This window comes from Schistocerca americana, chromosome X (genome assembly GCF_021461395.2).
Source record: "Schistocerca americana isolate TAMUIC-IGC-003095 chromosome X, iqSchAmer2.1, whole genome shotgun sequence".
Lineage (NCBI taxonomy): Eukaryota > Metazoa > Arthropoda > Insecta > Orthoptera > Acrididae > Schistocerca > Schistocerca americana.
Window position 1 is genome coordinate 237,109,405 of NC_060130.1, and position 20,930 is coordinate 237,130,334.

At 42.2% G+C, this 20,930-nt stretch overlaps 1 protein-coding gene across 1 annotated transcript in view; it reads left to right on the forward strand.

Moving 5' to 3' along the window:
- Positions 1 to 15,012, forward strand: part of LOC124555105 (AP-3 complex subunit mu-1) — a 163,734-nt gene extending 148,722 nt beyond the window's left edge. Inside the window, exons 9-11 of the mRNA XM_047128906.1 lie at positions 3,492 to 3,542; positions 9,683 to 9,863; positions 14,782 to 15,012. Coding sequence (XP_046984862.1) covers positions 3,492 to 3,542; positions 9,683 to 9,817 — 186 coding nt within the window. The 3' untranslated portion in view covers positions 9,818 to 9,863; positions 14,782 to 15,012. The remainder of the gene's footprint in view (positions 1 to 3,491; positions 3,543 to 9,682; positions 9,864 to 14,781) is intronic.
- Positions 15,013 to 20,930: the final 5,918 nt, after the last annotated feature.

Here is a 20,930-nt window from a genome sequence, read left to right on the forward strand (position 1 = left end):
GTGAGTGAATAGTGCCGCCATGTACATTTTCCTAGTATGTCTATCTGTGGTACAGTATACCCTGGTTCTACATTCCCAGAATTAACATTTTCACACCATTTATGACTTTACCACTCCCATTAAACTTCCTTTGTTCAAAATGGTAATTCACACCCAATTTTTCATTAACATATTTATAATGTTCCTGATTTACACTTTATGAAAAAAATGTTTGCGGGGAAAGAATATGACATAAGTGAGGTAAAATGATGCTGGCCTTCAAGTAATGTTTACAGATGTTATGTGGTTAAGTTTCTTGACAGTAGCACACTCTGTTCAGCAGATCTGAATTGGGAAAAGTCTTAACAGTTACTGTTTTATCTTCTGCTGCTGCCCAGCTCTACTCGGGATGGTGGCTGATGGGACTAACTTAGTGCCTTCAGATAAAGGTATCATGTCTAGTCACAACTGTTTCCAAACTGTCCCTACTGCGCACTCGCAGCTTCACGATTGCTGTGATCTTTGTGAAACCTTTACATTAACTCGAATGCAAATGTGCGCATACTTCACATGTTTTGTTATTTGATCACTTGTAGTACTAGGTGACACCATTGCTCTCTTTGCGTTGCCCGATTGTTTTTGGTTTAAACAGCAAAATTTTGTATTTTTAATATTTGGCAAGACATGTTTCAAGAATTTAATCTCACCATCCAGTGCAAATGTTTACGTAAGTAGTTTTTGTGATGTTTTACCTTCAAACAATGTGGGTGACAGGTTGTGTATGTGGTTTTCTGGCTAATGTAGGACACACAGTAATTTTTAACCTCAAAAAGACAACTACAGTGCAATAAATGCAATACACCACATATGGAAACACCACAAAAATTCTTACGTAAATATTTATGCTTGAGAATGAGAATAAATTCTCGAAACACATTATGCTAAGGTTAAAAAAATATTTAACTGGTGCAATGTTTTATTATTTAAATAATGGATGACAGTTACATGTTTTCCAAAAATGATAATATGTAGGAAATTACGTCACATGACTGTGTTTCCCAGACAGTTACCTGTTCTGGTTACATTAGCAGCTAAACATATATAAAAAAACTCTCAATCTTTTTTCAATAATAAAAAAAGTCCCAGGTGAGTATTTTGATGCCTATTATGTACGTAATTATACATAATAAATTGCAAAAATGAAAGGGGAAATCCTATATGTAACTTCCGCTACTTAAGATGTGATTTCCCATATTTTACATTTTCCCACACCATTTTTGTAAAGTTCCCTGAAAAATGTAAAAGCGGGGCTTCACTGTGTATGTAACCAGTACACAGCTGGTATCCAGAGTTGTGGTCTTCTGGATCGGTTGAGTAAGACTGGTTTTTTTTTCCCCCAATTGCAGTACCATCTGCTGAGATGACAGTGCATGTACTCATGACAAAAATGGTGCAGCAGTTCTTTGAGAAACTCAGTACACATGTTCAGTGATGTGCACGACACTCCATCCTGCCCAGACAGAATGCTGTATGGAATTTGTGAGATTTTGTAGAACAGGTCCTCAATCGCTTGAACATCATGCTTCCAAATCAACATTGCTGCGTTGTGTGTAGCATTGTGGGCCGCACCACATAATTCTACTACTATCAGTGTTTCATTATAATATTCTCACATCAGACTGATGATGCTATACAAAAGGCGAACATAACTAAGAATAATATGTAGATGGCGATAATCAGTAACTGTGCAGCATAGTGCTACCTTTTAATCTTTCACAAGTAAATAGTAAATAGTACTGTGACATCTTTGCATTAATAGCAGGCATGCCATCACTGAGTGGCCTTGTGCATACACTAAGGTGACAAAATTTATGGCATTGTGGTATGCGCATCTACATATAGTGGTATCACCTACACAAAGTATAAAAGGGTAGTGCATTGGTGGAGATATCATTTTTACTCAGGAGTTTCATGTGAAAATATTTCCAATGTGATTGTGGCTGCACGAAGGGAATGAACAGCCTCAAACACGGAATGGCAGTTTGAGTTAGAGGCATGTGACATTTCATTTTATAAATCATTAGGGAAATCAACATTCGAAGATCCATAGTGTCAAGAGTATGCCGAGAATACCAAATTTCAGGCATCTCCTCTCACCACGTACAACACAGTGGCCGATGGCCTTCACTTAATGACCGAGAACAGCAGCATTTGCATAAAGTTATCAGTACCAACAGACAGGCAACACTTTGTGAAGTGAATGTGGAACACACGACAAACATACCCATGAGGGCAGTATGACGAAATTTGGCATTAGTGGGCTATGGCAGCAGACGACTAACGTGAGTGCTTTTGGTAACAGCACAACATTCCCTGCAGCACCTCTCCTAGGGTCATGACCATATCAGTTGGCCCCTAGATGACTGGAAAATGTTGACTTTGTCAGATGCATCCCGATTTTAGCTGGTAAGACCTGATAGCAGGGTTCGAATGTGTCACAGGCACCATGAAACCATGGATCCAAGTTGTCAACGAGGCACTGTGCGTGCACTGATGGTGGCTCCAAAATGGTGTAGGCTGTGTTCACATGGAATGGAGTGGGTCATCTGGTCTAACCGAACCAATCATTGGCTCGAAATGATTATGTTTGGCTACTCGGAGACCATTTGCAGCCATTCATGGACTTCATGTTCCTAAACAACTATGGATTTTTGTGGATGATGGTGCACCATGTCACTGGGTCACAATCATTCACGATTGATTTGAAGAACATTATGGACAATTTAAGTACTCAACATGAATCCCATTGAATGTTTAAGGGACATAATGGAGGGGTTAGTTTGTACACAAAATCCTGCTCTGGCAACACTTTTGCAATTATGGACAGCTATAGAGGCAGCACGGCTCACTATTTTTGAAGGTGACTTTAAATGACTTGTTGAATCCTTGCCACATCAAGTTTTTGCACTCTGCCAGGCCAAAGAAGGTTTGACATGACTTTTGTCATGTTGTTGTAAGTGTGAGATTAGCAAGCCAACAGTTCAGGGTCTGAGACCTGCTAATCTCTAATTTTTATTTCTTTTTGTCACTAATCATTTCTTTCATCTTTGTATATATTCCATGCAAGTGAAAAATGCCAAGTTACACTGTGCTTCGGATTCCATATTATATTGGTGGAGGACCCTCTTACGACTTGCTGTATAACTCAGTTCATAGTCATGAGGAATGCAAGAGTGTGCTGCTTCCCGTTAAAGTGCTTTGCTAGTGAAACTGACCTTTGCTTTTAAGTTCAGCATTACCTTTCTTTATAATTCAGTTTTGTTATACCGACATGTCATAGTTACATATTTATGTGCACAATATTTGGAAGATGCTTTGAAGCCACTTGATGATGAAGCAGAAGTGTGTGTAATATACTGTCAGAATATTTATAGTTAAATTCCTGATTTATCTGCAATCCTTTTTGTTAACATTGCCATAAATAACAAGCCTATGACCTTTTCAAATTTCAGATCAATTTGCAGTCAGGTGCTCCTGCCGTAGAATCAAATCCCTCAATAAATGTAAGTAATCAGTAGTTTTCCCATAACTGTAGTTCCAGTTTTCATATAGCTTATTGTGAATGCAGTTCATCATCAGCTGCTTTGTTTTATGTTGTGAGTGTGTAAAAGATAATGAGCAGATTTGTATCGCATATAATCTTTCGGCTTGTGTAAAGTAATGATATGCATGTGTGTATTAGGCCTTTCTTACGATTTGAATATATTTTGTTTCTTTAATTCTTAGATGCTGCCTTTCTCATTTATTCCCATTTAAGCATTTTTCCCCCATTATAAAGCTTTTGCTGTTCACTTCGGCTGCTGCTGCTAATATTCCTTAGTGATCAATCAGTCTTGACTGACAGTTGTAAATTAATAAATTAATTATCTGTGTTCATAGATGAAGTGGCTATTGAAATGGATGATGCAGCTGCAAGGACAATAAATAATCATTTAAATTCAGTTCCTCAAATTTTAATTAACTTTGCTGACTAAGAAACTTGTTTAAGATGACTACATAGATTTTATACAGATGTATCCATTGTTTTAAACTAAAATGCCAAATATAAATGAAAGTCATATGTATTAGATATTATAGCCTCTTTTTTATGACAGTCCTATCTTTGACCCATGTCCCCTGCACACTAAAGTAGGAGATGATGTGCAAAAGAGTCCACTCATTTGCTCAACTGTAATTTTCAACGCCAACAGCTACAGCTGTGACAGATGCTGGGTCCAGCCGCGGATTTCCGCTTCAGGGAGGGCTGATGCTACATGCCCCCTAGAGGCCCAGAGTCTCTTCAGTAACAGCGTTGAGTTGAAGTGGGGAGGGGTCTATTGTCAGGCTGTGGTTGCTCAAAGAAACATGATTATTCACCACAAATTTTATTGAAGAACAAACTACCACAACTGTAGCACACTTTGCAGTGGCAATGTCCTCCACCCTCCCCAAGCAGTACAGTTTCTGTTTCTGAACTTGAGCACCATGTGCGTGTAATTGATGTTGTCTCTGGTTGCCACCTTCGTGGGCAAACCAGGTAAAAATTTCCACACTTTACTACAAAACTAGCTGAGAAACTTGGCGTTGCCAGGGTATTTATTTATTCTAATCTAATCTTCTATTATCTGTCGCCTTTTCCCTCCTCCCCCTCTGCCCGTCGCCTTTTCCCTCCTCCCCCTCTGCCCGTCGCCTCCTCGCCCTCTGCCCGTCGCCTCCTCGCCCTCTGCCCGTCGCCTCCTCCCCCTCTGCCCGTCGCCTCCTCCCCCTCTGCCCGTCGCCTCCTCCCCCTCTGCCCGTCGCCTCCTCCCCCTCTGCCCGTCGCCTCCTCCCCCTCTGCCCGTCGCCTCCTCCACTGTCTATGTGCATATCCCCCCCCCCCCCCCTCCCCATGGGCCTCACGATTCTTTCTTGAGTTTGTGCTTGGTGCACACAGGGCTCTGAGCTATTGCAGCCTGTCTTCTTTCCATCTCCCTTCTCCCCATCCTACCTTCCTTTCCCCCCTCCACCTTCCCCTTCCACCTCCTACCTCCCTTTCCTGCCTCCACCTCACCCCTCCCCCTCCCCTCTCCTCCCCCTCCCCCCCCCCCCCTCCTCCTCCTCCTCCTCCTCATATCTCTACTACAGTTACCATGCCCTCCACCTCCCCCATAGTTTCCACACCCTCCCCCTCCCCCGTGGCACCCACCAGTGATGGGGCTCTACCCTTGGCGTCTCTCAGGCCAGAAGCCTGCTACCACAACTCGGCCACAAGACGCACAGTCTGTGTATCCCAAGGTTACTCCTTCTCTTTCGGTCTAGGATCTTGCAGAAGCCTGTTCTCCTTCCATACCCTGCCCTCCTCATCCTCCGAAACAACAACAAGAAGAAGAAGAAGAAGAAGAAGAAGAAGAAGTGCCAGGACAAGGCTCCCCCACTGTCCTCATAGGTGACATCTCCCCCCATCTGACATTTATTTATGGATGTCACGCCATCCTCGTCGGTGACGACCTGTAACTGAGTAACAGACCTCCCCTCAGCTTCTTTATGTCTAACCTGGACTCCACCACATGCTCATCCAGGTAATTACAATGGATATTATTGTCACGTACTGGAAATACAACACTGTTTCCTCTTAATCTGTCTTGCTCTTCAAGAAATGCACTTTCATGAATTTGTTATCAAGCATTCTGTTGGAACCCCTGGAAGCAATAGCGGTATGCATGCAAACGACCCTAACACTCACCATTTGCAGTGTCTACCTCCCTCTGGGTAGGACATTTTCTTATGGTTGACTCCCAGTTTTAACACTCAAGTTCCCGCCCCTGTATCTCCTTCTTGGGGACTCCAATGCACACCACCCCCTGCGGGGGGAGTGCCACTTTGATGGGTAGGAGTCTTCTAATTGGCCAATTTATTACAGACTTTGATTTGTGTCTCTTCTATAATGGTTCCCTTACCCACTTCAGTGCCGCTCACAGCACCTTTTCTGCTGTTGATCTGGCGATTTCTTTGCCTGCTCTCATGACTTCCCTACATTGGTCATCCTTTGATGGTCTTTGTGATACTGACCACTTTCCGGTGATCCTGTCACTCCCCTGCCACCACCAGGCAGACAGGCCCCCATGTTGTGCATTCTACAGAGCCAATTGGCTTTTGTATACATCGGCTGTGCACTTCAACACCTCTGTCTTGGATTGCATTGATGTGGTCGTGCAGGATTTCTGTGACACTATCCTTCATGCCAATGTCACTGCCACTGCTATCCCCCATGTCCACGGGTCCCCCTCATTGTCGACCAGTACTGTGATGGACCAAGGACGTCGTAGTGCTGTCAAAGAACACTGACAGGTGCTGTAATGATATAAACAACACCCTTCACCGATCAACCTTACCACTTTGAAGTCTGTCTATGCTGAGACCAACAACCTTACTAAGCAGAGTAAAAAGGAATGTAGGGAGCATTGTGTTTGCCACCTCCAAGCTCCATAGCCTTTTGGGTCACCAGTGAAAATCAGCTGCCCATGGTCTTATCCTACAGTGTGTTCTGTGTACTGATTTGTAAGTCCTTGCAGAACACCTTGCAACACATTTTGCGACAGCATCAGAGTCTTCTTGCTATCCTGCTACCTTTCCCCATCAAAAATGATGTGCTGAAGAAATCCTCCTCCGTTCCAACCCCCAACAAGCTGAAACCTATAATGAACCCTTCATTGAATGGGAATTCTTGCAGGCCGCTGGGCCGAATTCCATCCACAACCAGATGATCCAGCACTTGGAAGTTAGACAGAGGCAACATCTGCTCAGGGTCTTCAACCACATTTGGCTCACAGGTGCCTTCCCCTTGCAATGGCGAGACAGCGTAGTTGTCCCTGTCATTAAGCCTGGGGAGAATCTAATGTCTCTTGACAGCTACTGACCGGTTAGCCTGACCAACATACTTCGTAAACTGCTCTAGAGGCTGATTAGCTTCCGGTTGTGTTGGATACTCAAATCTCAGGGCCTTTTGTCCCCGTATCAGTGTGGTTTCCACGAAGAATGGTCTGCAACCGACTATTTACTCGGATTGAAAACAGCAACCAGATGAGCTTTTACTAACTGCTGACACCTTGTCGCGGTCTTCTTTGACCTACATAAGGCATATGACATGGCTTGGCGCTATCGCATTTTAGTTACTGTCCATGACTTGGGCTTTCGCAGCCCCATCCCCATTTTTGTCTACGAGTTTTTATCCCACTGGCTCTTTCGGGTTTGAGTTAGCATCTCACTCAGCACCCCTTGGACCCAGGAGAAAAATACAATATAATTCTTTTTCTGGTCAGTGTGGTAAAATTTTGTAATTGTGATTTTGTTTTCATATGAGAGGACTGTCAGTTGGTTTGAAAAAAAGTTAATATATTCTTTAAAGTTAGATTCGAACCAGCAATCTATGGACGTCCTCTTTTATAATTTGACGGTCCACCACTCTAACAATTGAGCTACCAAATAATTTAGGTAAAAATGGTTAAAATGACAATTTTCACTAAGAATTCCATTTGAATGACGCTATCCTTCCTTGTAACAGTGGGAAAGCATATATTGGAAGTAAATTAATGTTAACTTCACAGTGCAAAACTTTATTTAATGAAGCTAGGAACTCATACGTCGACATGGTGGCAATTAGCTGGTACATTGCGACCACATTTTACGCATCTTCTCATTCTTTGGAACACTCAAAAACAAATTTTTAGGAGTTTTTATAGATGTATTTGTACAGTACTGTACTAAACACCATTCATAACCCATTTTCCGAAAAGTAAATTCCAAAACAAGATGGCACTGTGAATTAACATTACGACAGTAGGAGCAGCGAGCTAGCCATTGGCATTGCAGGCGTCGTGACTCAAATGGAGCGTTTTTATGGGCTATCAAATTATATGAATTTCATTTCTGTTTTTATAAAAGAATATTGAAATTCACGAGGAAAATACAATTAGGAACATAAATTGACATAATTTTTCATTTATGGGAGTTTCCAGAAAATAGTTATGGGACACGGGTTTCTGACTAAGTAAGGCATGGAAACCCGTACTTACCTCAATCAAAGAAAATCATAACATCCGTACATGAGATGCAATCCAGACAGTGACCAGCAGATAACTAAGGCTCTCCACCACACCGCCACAGCCGCACTTCCCCCCGCCACTGAGCACAGCGTGAAACTTGTGAGACCAGAATTCTGGACCTACAGGTATATATACTGGTAGTGCACTGCAGACCCCCTCATTCCATCAGTACCACATGATGATGGCAGAATGGTTGTTCACTGCAATATCTTGGAACTCCAACGATTGCCTCCGGCAGTACACCAGAGAACCTTGGAAGCATCATATATGCCGGGAAAGCCTCATATCATGTATAAACTGATATGGTTTAGTTTTCTAAACCTGAGCACTGTGTATTAATTAATAGCTCATATCACTTCCCAATCCTGGCTACACCTCCGAGGGGGTGTACAAAGACAGGGTGACTGCAGCATTGGCAGGCCACTTGCTACACATCCAAGCCACAGGCTTGTCATGACTTATGTAGTTGAAAATGCTTCTTCAGAAAAACATGTACACATGGAGCTGTTACAAATACTTGTCAATTTTAGTCAAAGGGATCTCAGTCTGGTGGCAACCACGTACAAGGGAGGGTATATGCCGGTTGTTGGGGCAACATGGTTCTGTAAACAGCCGCCATGAAACTTGACCTCTGCCAATGGTGAGCTTACTGCTGGGTGGTAAGTCCACTGTTGTGGCCTTAGTGCCTTGCTGCCGGTAGTTCACCTCCAGGCTCACTTCAGCCGCAGCCAGCTTTCTGCCCTGGGGCAGCCATTCAAGGCCAGGGTAGTGCAGTTACCCAACCACCTACACCTTGGTGGGCATACTGATGTGTGTGTCTCTGCTTGCAAGATTGGACACCACTGCTGAGGGCTGACTTCCTATACAAGAACAACAGCGGGTTCCCGCACCATCCAGTTGCCCTGCCCTGAACTGCAGAGCTGTGCCCAGATGGCACATGGCCCAACAAATACCCAACACATCAGTGTTGCTGTCAAGCCACTGGCGTCGCAGCAGGTCATGGGCCGTCTGTCATATCAGCACTTTCTCAGTCGTTGCGTACAGCACATGCACAGGGGGCATTGCCACCATGCAGTGCGCTACAAATGTTGTAGTTCGTTGTTCAACAAAATGCGTGACTAATGATTATTTTTCTTTGAGCAACCATTGGTCGTCATCTTAAAACCACCCCCACCTCGGTTCAGCCCAGCTACTGTGGAGTTCATCCATCCCGGGCCTCTGTAGTATGTTACAGCTATTAATTATTTCTCCTCTCTCCATTTTCACAATCTTGCCTCTGCATGGAGTGACGTTGCATGTGTCATTCCTGTATTAGTTCCCTTCTTGACACTGTAGGCAGGTAGCTGCACTAACGTTTCTAACACTCACAAATATGACCTTGCTAATTGCACTGCCCATTTACATACAGAAGTACAAACTGGACTGTATGAGCATGAAAAAACATTTTAAGCTGTCAATGTAAATCACTTATAACTTCTGAATGTGTGTGTGTGTGTGTGTGTGTGTGTGTGTGTGTGTGTGTGTGTGTGTTGAAATTAAAATGTTTGGTAAAAACATAATTGTGTGTTTTATTATTTTTCTAGGTTCAGTTCACCATTAATCAGCTAGCTGTTTCTGGTCTCAAAGTTAATCGATTGGATATGTATGGTGAAAAGTACAAACCTTTTAAAGGTGTAAAATATATTACTAAAGCTGGACGTTTCCAAATACGAATGTAAAATTTATGTGACTGTATGACAGTTGACTGGAGTCAGCTGAAGAGTAGTGAGTATAAATTATGATGTATGAACTAAACTCACAAGCAGAGCTAATTGTTTTCTCCAGTACACTATATATTGTTTTGCATACAATACATTGAATATTCAGAATACATGTATTTACACACCACTGTATTGCCTTCTGCTTTTTTTTGTAAAAGGTGATCTACAGTACAAACAACGGAGTTTATTACCAGTAAGAGAGATATATAGGGTGTCCCTGGAAGAATGGTCAGTATGTGGGGATCTGATAGGAGTGATCATTTGAAGCAAAAAAGTTGAATAAACATAGGCTCCAAAATCCATACCTCAAGAGATATGAACACTTGGTCATCTTTGTTTCTTGAAACTCATCTCTTCTACTGAACATGGTCTAATTAGCTCTTAAGGTATGCATTTTAGAGCCCATATTTACTGCACATTTTTTTCTTGTTTTGGTCTGTACTACAACCTCCCAAAATATGAAGCAATGTACTTTCAGTAAAAGAGAACTGTCTCACAGCATGTAGTAGTGCTCATAGCACTTATAGTATGCATTCTAGAACTCGTTTTTATTAGACATTCTTGCTTCATATGACCATTCCTGTCAGATCCCTAAATATTTACCATTCCTCCTGGGACACAATGCATATACAACGTTCTATTAAGGACACTGCAAGCTATCTTAAGTCTGCGTTTCCAAGCAAAGTTCAGTCCAAGCCATATCAAATTCTGTCTGTTACAATTAAAGTCCATCAGAATAACACCCTAGGCAGTATAATAATAGTTGTGTAGTGTACTCCATTATTTGCATTGACATCAGCTTAGGCTGGCCGGCTACTATGGCCGAGTGGTTCTAGGCGCTTCAGTCCAGAACCGCACTGCTGCTACGGTCGCAGGTTCGGATCCTGCCTCGGGCGTGGATGTGTGTGATGTCCTTAGGTTAGTTAGGTTTAAGTAGTTCTAAGTCTTGGGGACTGATGACCTCGGATGTTAAGTCCCATAGTGCTTAAAGCCATTTGAGCTTAGGCCAGCTTGTATGCCAGAGTCTGGCATGTTTCTGCCAGGGCGCATGCCTGAGGATTGGTGCCTTCTGATTAGTGGTAATGTTGCTCCAGCTACTCAGTTTCCATTGTAATGTTGGCTGGTACCGCTACATAACCCCCCCTCCCCCCCAAAAGCAGCGACCAGCAGGGGAGAAGAGGAAGGTGGTGTGAGATCTGGAGAGGCCACTACTAGGGAAGGCAACAAGTAGGTGTCCACATACATTGCTGCAGAAGGCTGAGGCAGGACAATGCTTGATGAGGGATAAAAGAGTTGCCAGGAGACCAGACAGTCTGCTGGGGTGGAGGAGCAAATGGCTGCTGCGTGGGATGGTGAAGACAAAATCGGTTTCAATGATGCCACAGAAATCGGTGGTGGCACGCTGAGATATACTGAATGGATCTGTGGCAGGCAGAGAGTGCCTTATGCACCCAGATTAGGTGGTGCCCAAAATGACAAGCCCAAACCAATAAGCCAGCCTGGAAGAGAGAAGTGTCAGCTGCTACTTGGGGCAGTGGACACAGCATATCCGAAAGGGTACAGTGAAGGCAACCATGAAGTCAGCCTGCTGACGTTGATCAGTGGCCCTGCCAGTTGCTGCAAAGCCAAAGTGGGAAAGGTGGAAATCCCGTCTGAATTTAGATGGAAACCACAAATTCATGTCAACTGAAAGTGAGGTCTCATTGGGAACTGGGACTGCGCATCCTCATTTGCATGTAACGTCACTTCTGAGTAGTGGGTAGAATAATGAAAGTTAGACAAGTACAGTGTCCAGTGCTGGAGATGATGGGCAGTCCAGTCTGGTATGGAATGGTTGGGGCCAAATGTAGTGAGCAAAGGACGATGATATGTAATGAGATGAAATCTCTGTCTGTAAAGGAATAACTGAAATTCCGAACTGTGTAAATAATGGGAAGGGGGCTCCCACACTCTGAGAATAGTGTTGCTGAGAAGCAGGTAAGATCTTGGAAGCATATGCGCTAGGGCATACTGTTCCATCAGGGTATTTACAGTATAGGACTGTGCTGATACCACGGGGAGACATGTCTGTTGCTATCACCATAAGCAAACTAGGGGTGTACATCTCTAAATATAGTGCTGTCTTAAGGTAGTATTTTAAAGTCTAGAAAGCATGTCAACAACTAAATGACCAGTCCATATGCATGCCTTGACACCGTAGCTAGTTCAGTGTGTATGAGAGTTCTGATAGGTTTTCAGTCGATCGATCATAAGAGTTTATCTTTCTGAGAACCACTTGTAAGTCTTTGACATTTATGCGGGCCTGCATCTTGCCACATCGTGATCCTCTGTTAGTTTTAGTCCATTTTTTGAGTGTTTAAACACTAAATATGTTGTATTCAAGTCCTCTTCTTATCTATCTCTAGAACAAAAGCTCAAGGTTGTGAAGATGGTCCTGTGAAGTCGTACCCATGACCAAAATATCATCAAGTTATGCAGCACTGTTGATAATGCCCTATAGTAGTTGATCCATAAAATAGTAAAATATAGTAAGAGCTGAGATATTCCATAAGATCCCCATTATAAATGGTTAAGTCCACTGTGGCTTGTTTAGTACAAAGTATGTTTGTGAGGTCAATTCAACTAAATACAGTGCAGTGGCCAAATTTTACAGTGTGTTCATCTGTGGTCAGTAGAGGATAAGTTTCCACTTCAGCTTTTGCATCTGTTGATACTTTGAAATTGTCACGATGTCTCTAGGTGATGTTTGGTTTATGTACAGTTACCATGGGAGTGGCCCATTGACTACAAAGACTAGGGGTTACAATGTCTCCGTGAATGAACCTATCTGGCTCTAATTTGAGGCCATCTTTAAGAACCAAAGACACTGGCAGGGCTTTGAAGAAGCGCAGAGCTGCCGCCACTTTAACAATATAAGCTTAGAAATCAGTAATTTGGGTATAAATATCATTTGGGTGGCGATTCTTTTGGAAAACCTGGAATTCTCAGGGAATTAACATTTTACCCAGAAAAATATGGGAAATCTCAGGGAATTTCCGAAATTTGATAAAATCTCAGGGAATCCTGCATTTTTAACCTAGCATTAAATTTCATTGAGTTTTATAAATTACAAATTTTAAAATACTTAATATTTCAAAGTGTGTTAATTATATAAATATTGTTGCATATAGATTATCAGTGTTTAAAAACTGTGATTAAACTGCAGATTATAGCTGGTATATAGCTCAGCTGAAAGGAAAGAAAAGTCATTATTGTGATATGGTGCTGCCCAGTCACCATTTATTTATCAGTAGCTTGTCGACACCATCGTCACGCTCACACCTGGAATTCTCAGGGAATTATTTTTCCCATGCATTCACTGGGAGACCCTTCAGATGGCGTGGTGTGCACTGTTTCATGAACTGTAAATCCAAAAATTTGAAGCTGTCCCAGAGACACTGTCCGCTAACAAGTCAGCTACTAACGAAAATTTACTGGATGAGTGACTCAGTTAGAAGTAAGTAAAACTAGAAACTTACCTGAAAAAGGCACACAATGACATCCATAGGCCTAAAGATTTGCCTCGACTGTCTGCAATGCTGGTGAACCTAAACATAATTAGATTGGTTTAGCAGTGACACAGAAGCACAGATTTCCAGAAGGAATCTCAAAGGATGCTTGTCAATGAATGCAGCTGAGTAAATTATCTGGGCCACATTTTGAGAAGTCAGCACAATAGATTTCTCACTCACTTGGTTTGCTACATATCTGCATCAGAATTGCTGCAATGTGTCTCTTGCAGGTGTTCTTTTCTGCCACACCTGTGACATATTGCATACCAATGGGGGCAGGTGTGTGTGTGTGGTGTGTGTGGTGTGTGTGTGTGTGTGTGTGTGTGTGTGTGTGTGTGTGTGTGTGTGGGGAGGGGGGGGGTGAATGAAATGACGTTTACAGCTGAGCAGTGGCATTGCTGGTGAAATGGTCCATCACCACCAATGTGGTCCTTTACGAGGACAGCTGGGCTGCAGAGTAAGCGTGGGACCTGCCAGGCGGCATGGCATCCTGCGTAAGTGGTGTCAAGAGTGTTAACTGTCATGGTGTCTTCTTCTACCGGAAACAAATCTGTGCTTCATGGGCAGTCTTGTGGGCTTCAGCAATTTGCATAACTTGCATCAGAGATGGATCTCATTTTCTCAGTACAATCTCCCCAAAGTTGTACCCATGTCAATATTTCAAATTGCAGTTCCTTCCTAACTGCAGTTGGTCAGCAGCCCAGTTCAGACAATTGATTGGGGCCCTTCCTTTGATGTGAGAATTCTAACCTGTCTGCAATAATATGTTTCTTCGTTAACAGATGTTCTCACAATAAAGAAAACATTCGAGGTAACTCGAGTTCTGCTCTATTTATTAATGGTTCTACTTTTTGTATTAGTTGATACAGTGTGGGATTTCCTGACAAGGATGTGACCTTTTGTTTTTCTGTATCAGAAACTGTTGAAAGGCTACAGGCACAGGTGGTGCGGGAGATGTTCCTGCTACATTCGCTAATACTTGCACTGCCTTTAATATTGCTACTGTTAGTTCATGATAACCCTGTGTGATATTTTTTAAGAGTTGCTGTAAGTATTTCACAATTGAACAATTTTGTAACTGAGCAAGAATGCGTGTTTTGAAAGTCCGATTTGCATGCATCACAGGTCGAGAGTCATCATAGATAATACGAAAACACTCATAGTGGACTCTCTGCTGTACTTTTATGTAATTGTCCAGTTACATTCTATTTAATTTAAATGTCACTTTAGAGCTCTTAATATTATATCTGTAAGAATGGATGATGTTTAATTTTTTACTGGTATTTAGCTTGATGCATATTGTTCTGTTATTGGATGTTCACAATTATAATTGTTGGCAATGTATTAACTGTAGTATTATCTATATTACAGGTTCCATACAAGTTGCTAAATTTTCACAGTTGCCCATTTCTGGGAAACTGATGTATCACCTGTGCTGCAGCTGACAAGAAGCAGCTGGTAAAGAAACACATTCTGGACAATAAGACACATGTCGGTGTCAATCTCACAGAAGTGTGTTAATGTCTTCAGATGGAAAAAGACTAAAATTATTATAGCATGGATAATTTGGAAAATATAATTTAATGTAATCTGTGATAAGTACTTAGGTTGAAAAATTCTGGGGCTCTGAGTTTCTGTTGGCCACATACGTAGAAAGAAGGAAACTGAGTAAAAAAGCAGGTGAGAGCAGGAGGGGGACTGGGTGTGACATGTCATTGGCTAATTTAGATTAATATGAACACTGGTCTGGAGATAAAAACTTATTACAGAGTGAATATGTTCGAACATGCAGAGCAGTGTCTGAGAGACTGAATGCTTAATTTTGCCTAATCCTCAGTAAAGTTTGTAGTAGCTTTATTTGTGGAATGCTGTTGGGACCTTGTTTCATGTATAGGCGACACCTCTCTCTTATCCTCATGTGTCTTTGAACTCTGGGAATTACCTTTGGGTGACCTATTATCCATAGTTGTGTATCCTAGTAGTGCCTATTACATTTTAAAAAATTGAATCCTTGAAGTTATCTATACAGTCACAGTTACTATTATTATTATTATTATTAGGCCAGGATATATTTAAAGACTAATCTCTCCATTATGGATATCCTCCTTCCTATTAGTGAATGAAACTAAAGCATTTGATCTGAACATTTATGCTGCAGCAATACAATTAATTCTGTTAATTATTTTTATTCTGCTATTCTCTTCAAATACCGAGCGAGGTGGCGCAGTGGTTAGACACTGGACTCGCATTCGGGAGGACGACGGTTCAATCCCCCGTCCGGCCATCCTGATTTAGGTTTTCCGTGATTTCCCTAAATCGCTCCAGGCAAATGCCGGGATGGTTCCTCTGAAAGGGCACGGCCGACTTCCTTCCCCATCCTTCCCTAATCCGATGAGACCGATGACCACGCTGTCTGGTCTCCTTCCCCAAACCAACCAACCAATCTCTTCAAATTTCATCTCGGCTCATTATATTAACACACTAAACACTCAATATTTTAACATAGTGCTAATGTGTTACCACATTGTAATGTCACAAATGTTCATGAAAATGCTGGATGCTCATGGTGACTGAAATTGAGGGTAAATAATTTCAAACATAATTTTAAATTGATTGAGTGTGAAACTGTACTTGCTGTGAAGTAGTTTCACTAAAAGTGGCAGAAAGAAGAATTGCAAGCTTACAGAAACAGTTTTACGTAATATTTGTAAATTGTGCAGGTTCTGAAGTCCTACTGAATGGAGAAATGTGAAGAAATGAATTAAGAGGAGGAGGGGGGGGGGGGGGGGGTGCCAATGGAGTGCTTACCAGAGTACGTGCATAAAAATTTAGGAAAGTATTCTTCCCTCAGCTTAGTAGTGTAATTAGGTGGAGAGCAAAAGTCTATATCACAGAGTTCCTTCACATTACAGTGAACAGTAATATGGGTAATATGCACGTGTGTGTGTGTGTGTGTGTGTGTGTGTGTGTGTGTGTGTGTGTAAGGTAATATGTTCTTGAGAGATAGAAACCTAGAGAGGCCAGAATATTCATTGCAAGATAATGAACGGCACAATAAGACATAAATGACAAAATATCTTACATGGCAGGTGGCAATTGTGTGATGATGATTGTGGCTGCTATCAGTCTTGTATGCTGTCCCAACTTTTTGTATGCCAATAGTCTCATATCCAGGCCAATAGACACCATCTGTCTGCAGAGCTGACTAAGGATTAGGTTGTGAGACCATCAGTTGTTTCCAGTGCAATTGTAAGTACTCTCACTAATGATTTACTGTCGAGTTTTTTGTGAGAATGAGAATACGGCAAGGACATTGGCAACATTATTTCTCAGTCTGTTGTGAATTGTAGAAAAAAGATAATATGTCAGTTTCAAAGCTTCCTAACCCACAAATTCTATCCAATAGCCATTTGCTGGCACAGCCACCACCACCACCACCACCACCACCACCACCACCACCTCCATCAAATCCAACTACTCACCTCTCAAGTTTCACCACTGACTTCTGTGAACTGTTGTATGTTCCTACCTATGCTTACACATATTTTATCATTCAATTCAGTTCCATTTCTTGCAATGCAGTGAGTAAAGACAGCTGCTTACCCTGAGGTGTGAAACAGTGGGTATGCGCATAAAAAAGATGTTTAACACTATAGCTCAGCTTTTCAACTACTACTGTCCTGCAGTTTGTAGGGACCAGATGGGAGGGGGGGGGGGGGCGGGGGGCAGTGGGAGAGCAAGGTACACAATGCATGTGCAAATGTTTGTCCTTGCTCCTTGTTAGGCTACAAATTTTGTTCATCATTTTATTTGACTATTGTATTTTTGATGCATATTCAGTCACCATTTGTGAAACACCTTTCATCGTGACCAGATGCTATTGAGGTGGAGGAATTTTAATCTCTCCTACCCATTGTTTATATCTGATCTTCAATATTTCTTATAGAAATCCACAAAATGAGGCATGACTTCTTGTATTACTTTTAGTTTATGAATTGCTGATTATTAGTCATTATTTTATGACATACATCTGGCAGTTTAAAATCAAATGGAATGCAGCTGATTGGATAAAAGTTGAAAAGTTGTAAAAAATGTGATATAGTAACAGTGTTATTAATGGAACTAAAGAATAAATCATGTGAGGTAGACTGTGGTAATATTTTTGTATTGCTCTTTCTACCAGTGAGAAATATGTGCTGTCTGCAATTAATAAATGTTAATTTTCTTTAACTGTTGAGTGCACTATACATTATTTCACTCCCTTTTAACAACCTTCGATGGTGATGTTTGTATTACAGCTTTTGGAAAGTGGGTTGAAGTGGATCATTGAGATGAATTTGAATGTAAAAATGATGACTTCTCGGTTCTTTAAGCTCTACTCATTTCTGATTAGTTGCTTATTTATGCTGCCAACTCAGCTTTTATTATCTCTCTCTCTCTCTCTCTCTCTCTCTCTCTCTCTCTCTCTCTCTGTGTGTGTGTGTGTGTGTGTGTGTGTGTGTGTGTGTGTGTGTGTGTGTGTGTGCGCACGCGCGCGCGCGCATATGTTGGGTGTTGGGAGGAGAGGGTGTTGGTATGTGTATGCACTTAACAGTGCAAAATGGTCTGCCCATCTACAGTTTCAACCAAATCTTTTACAGCACTGATATATATTAAATGCAACATGACAGTTTTCCCCTTTAGATTGAGAATGCTGTCAATGGAACTTCATACAACTACACTCCAGATATGTAAATAATTAGCATTGCAGGTCTCTGTCACAGGGGTGTGCTTTGATGGTGGTACCATATCTGGTAGGGTATAATGGGGGGTGACTTGCATCAGATATTGAGTGATCAGTGTGAAGGGCATGGAAATGCTGCAGACTCGTGTGAGTCAACATTATCAGTTTGGAAGAGAGCACATTTTGGGTCTCCATTTTTCTGTCTGGTTGAATTGTACAGTATACAGATCAGTGGGGCCTTTGGATGTACCATGGCCCAATGTTGGACTGTGTTGAACGTGACACAAGCGTACTTGTCATCAAGCTTCGAGTTGATCACATCTGACCATCCCAAGAGAGGATCACCACATTGTGCACCGAGCACATTGTAATCCCTTCGCATGTGTGCTTGCTCTCCGAGATAAGGTAATGGACTCCCTGCAACATTCTGTGTCATCCCGCCCGATTGGTCAGAGACTATCTGTGGCCAGACTAGGGAATTACCATCCCGTGTGTAGCTTGTCATTAACACAACACAAGCATCTGCTTTTGGAGTGGTGCTATGAACAGAAAGAATGGACTGCTGATGAATGGTGGCACATTGTGTTCGTTGAAGAAGAGTGATTCTGCTATGCTGTAGAGGGTCAAATAATTAGAGTGAGTAAGTTAGTTAAAGGTAGGAGTTCTACAGTAAAGAAGATGATTAAAATGTGAAGGAATATTGGGAATCAGAAGTTATATGTGTGTTACATTGTGTTGCGCAGATTAAAGGTATCGTACAGTGACACAAGTGGGTCAGCAGAGTGCCTAGTTAAGCAACATGAAAGAGAATGCTGTCTCAATGGCCAGTGAAGGATGTGACAAGAAGGAGCTCACCGTATGACAGTGTGTCTACATAAAGGGCAGTAATCGGGTCAGTTACACCAGCCAAGCAACACCAGAATATTCCACCAACCTACTGGGGAAGAAAAACTGCAGACAGCAGCAGTGGAAATCCGTATTTAAGGTGTGGCAGCCGGCTCATCATCAACTTTCATGAGGCATTGGAGTGATGCTGAGCCTGTGCCACTCAGTGCCGCCACAAGTTTGGAGTCATCACTGCCATCACTGTCCATCATAAGTCACCATCGTAATGCAGGTCATGACCTAGGAGGTGCCAGAGTGACATCGGTGCTGTAATGATCATTGTATGCCATCAGCAGGCAGCTGCATGTCATGGGAACCATCATCTGAAGTGCATTGTGGTAACATGCTGTCTCTTTCATCCTGGGACGTTGCCTCCACAAAAGCTGTGATGGGCCAGAGCCGGAGACCATGGCCCACTGATGCCAGACAGCCTCAGCTAGGAACAGTTGCTGAGACAGGGCAGTAACCTGTCCCACGGCCGCTGCTGCAAAGTCCCCCCCCCACTGCGATCGTATCAGAGATCCACAGCACGTGGTACCAGCAGCCATTGTATGATCCAGAAAGGCACTGGATGCAGAAGTTCTTCCTTTGGCTAGCAGTAGGTACAACATTATTCTCAGACTCGATCTACTGGTTGCAACCTCGAACGGCAGAACTGGATGGAAAATTGTTTCAGCTAGACTCTGCAGCTAGAATACCTTCATTGTTGCAAAGTCCAACCCATGGCCAGGGGAAACCAATTAAACTGCATACAAGATCCATTAAGGTCAATTTACAGGATCCTATACCGAAAGGTACTGGAAAGCTAGTCTGAATTGATGTTGGTACTGACCTGCCAGTGAACTCGTTGTACATTGATGAACCTTTGGCAAATAAAGGAGAACTAGTTGGAGTTAGTTGTTTTATACGTTATAGCATGTCCTGTGTTTGTGAGATAGACAACACGAGGGTAGTGCATGTCAGTATCGATAATTTTGGCCCCGAGGAAGTAACATTGTCCCAGGGTATCCTGGTTGCGAACTGAAAACTGTTGGATGAGGATGAACTAGACCATGATTTTACAGCAAATTACACAATGCTGGAGAGTCTCAATCGGTAGGCACTAAAGAGTAAGGTAGCACATTTTGAAGCACAGGATAGAGCATTAGTGGAAAAACTGTTCAGTGAGTACATGGAATCATTTAATCTGTCTGATCCATTACCCGTAAAATGGCTCGTTTAACATCAAATTTCTAGTGGAAGTAAAGCAACCATTTACAAATGACCGTATTGAGTTCCAAGGTATTAACAGCCAGTTATGGAAGAATTTGTAGATCAGTAAGAGATGGCATTGTATAAAGTTTTAGGCCTTTTGTCTGCTCCCATTGTAATTGTAAGCAAAACATCACCAGATGATGGCAAAGCATATAATTTCTGTTTTGACTACTGGTTCCTCAACCAGAAAATGGTGTCAGATGTGTATCCCCTTCCTAATATAGCAGACACATTGGACAACTTGGGGTCAATGTCAGCACTTCACAACACTTGATTCACGTAGTTGTTACCACCAGTTGGAAGTAATGCTGGAGGACCAACCAAAAACTGTATCCTCAATACCGACTAGGCATTTTCAATTTTGTTGTATGCCTTTTGGACTTAAAAACATGCCGGTAACCTGTCACTGTTTATTGGATAGTGTGTTGCATGAATTAAAACCAAATCACTGTATGGTGTACCTGAATGACATAATCACGTATTCAAAGAATATTCCAGCAAATTTGGAGTGGTTGCGCAAAGTGTCATCTGTGCGCAGCATGGTTAACATTGAGTTAGAGAAATGTCATTTTGTATTGCAAGAAGTTCGGTATTTGGGTCACATTACAGAGCAGGATGGAATTTGTATCAATCCAAAGCTAGTTGAGGCCATTCAAAA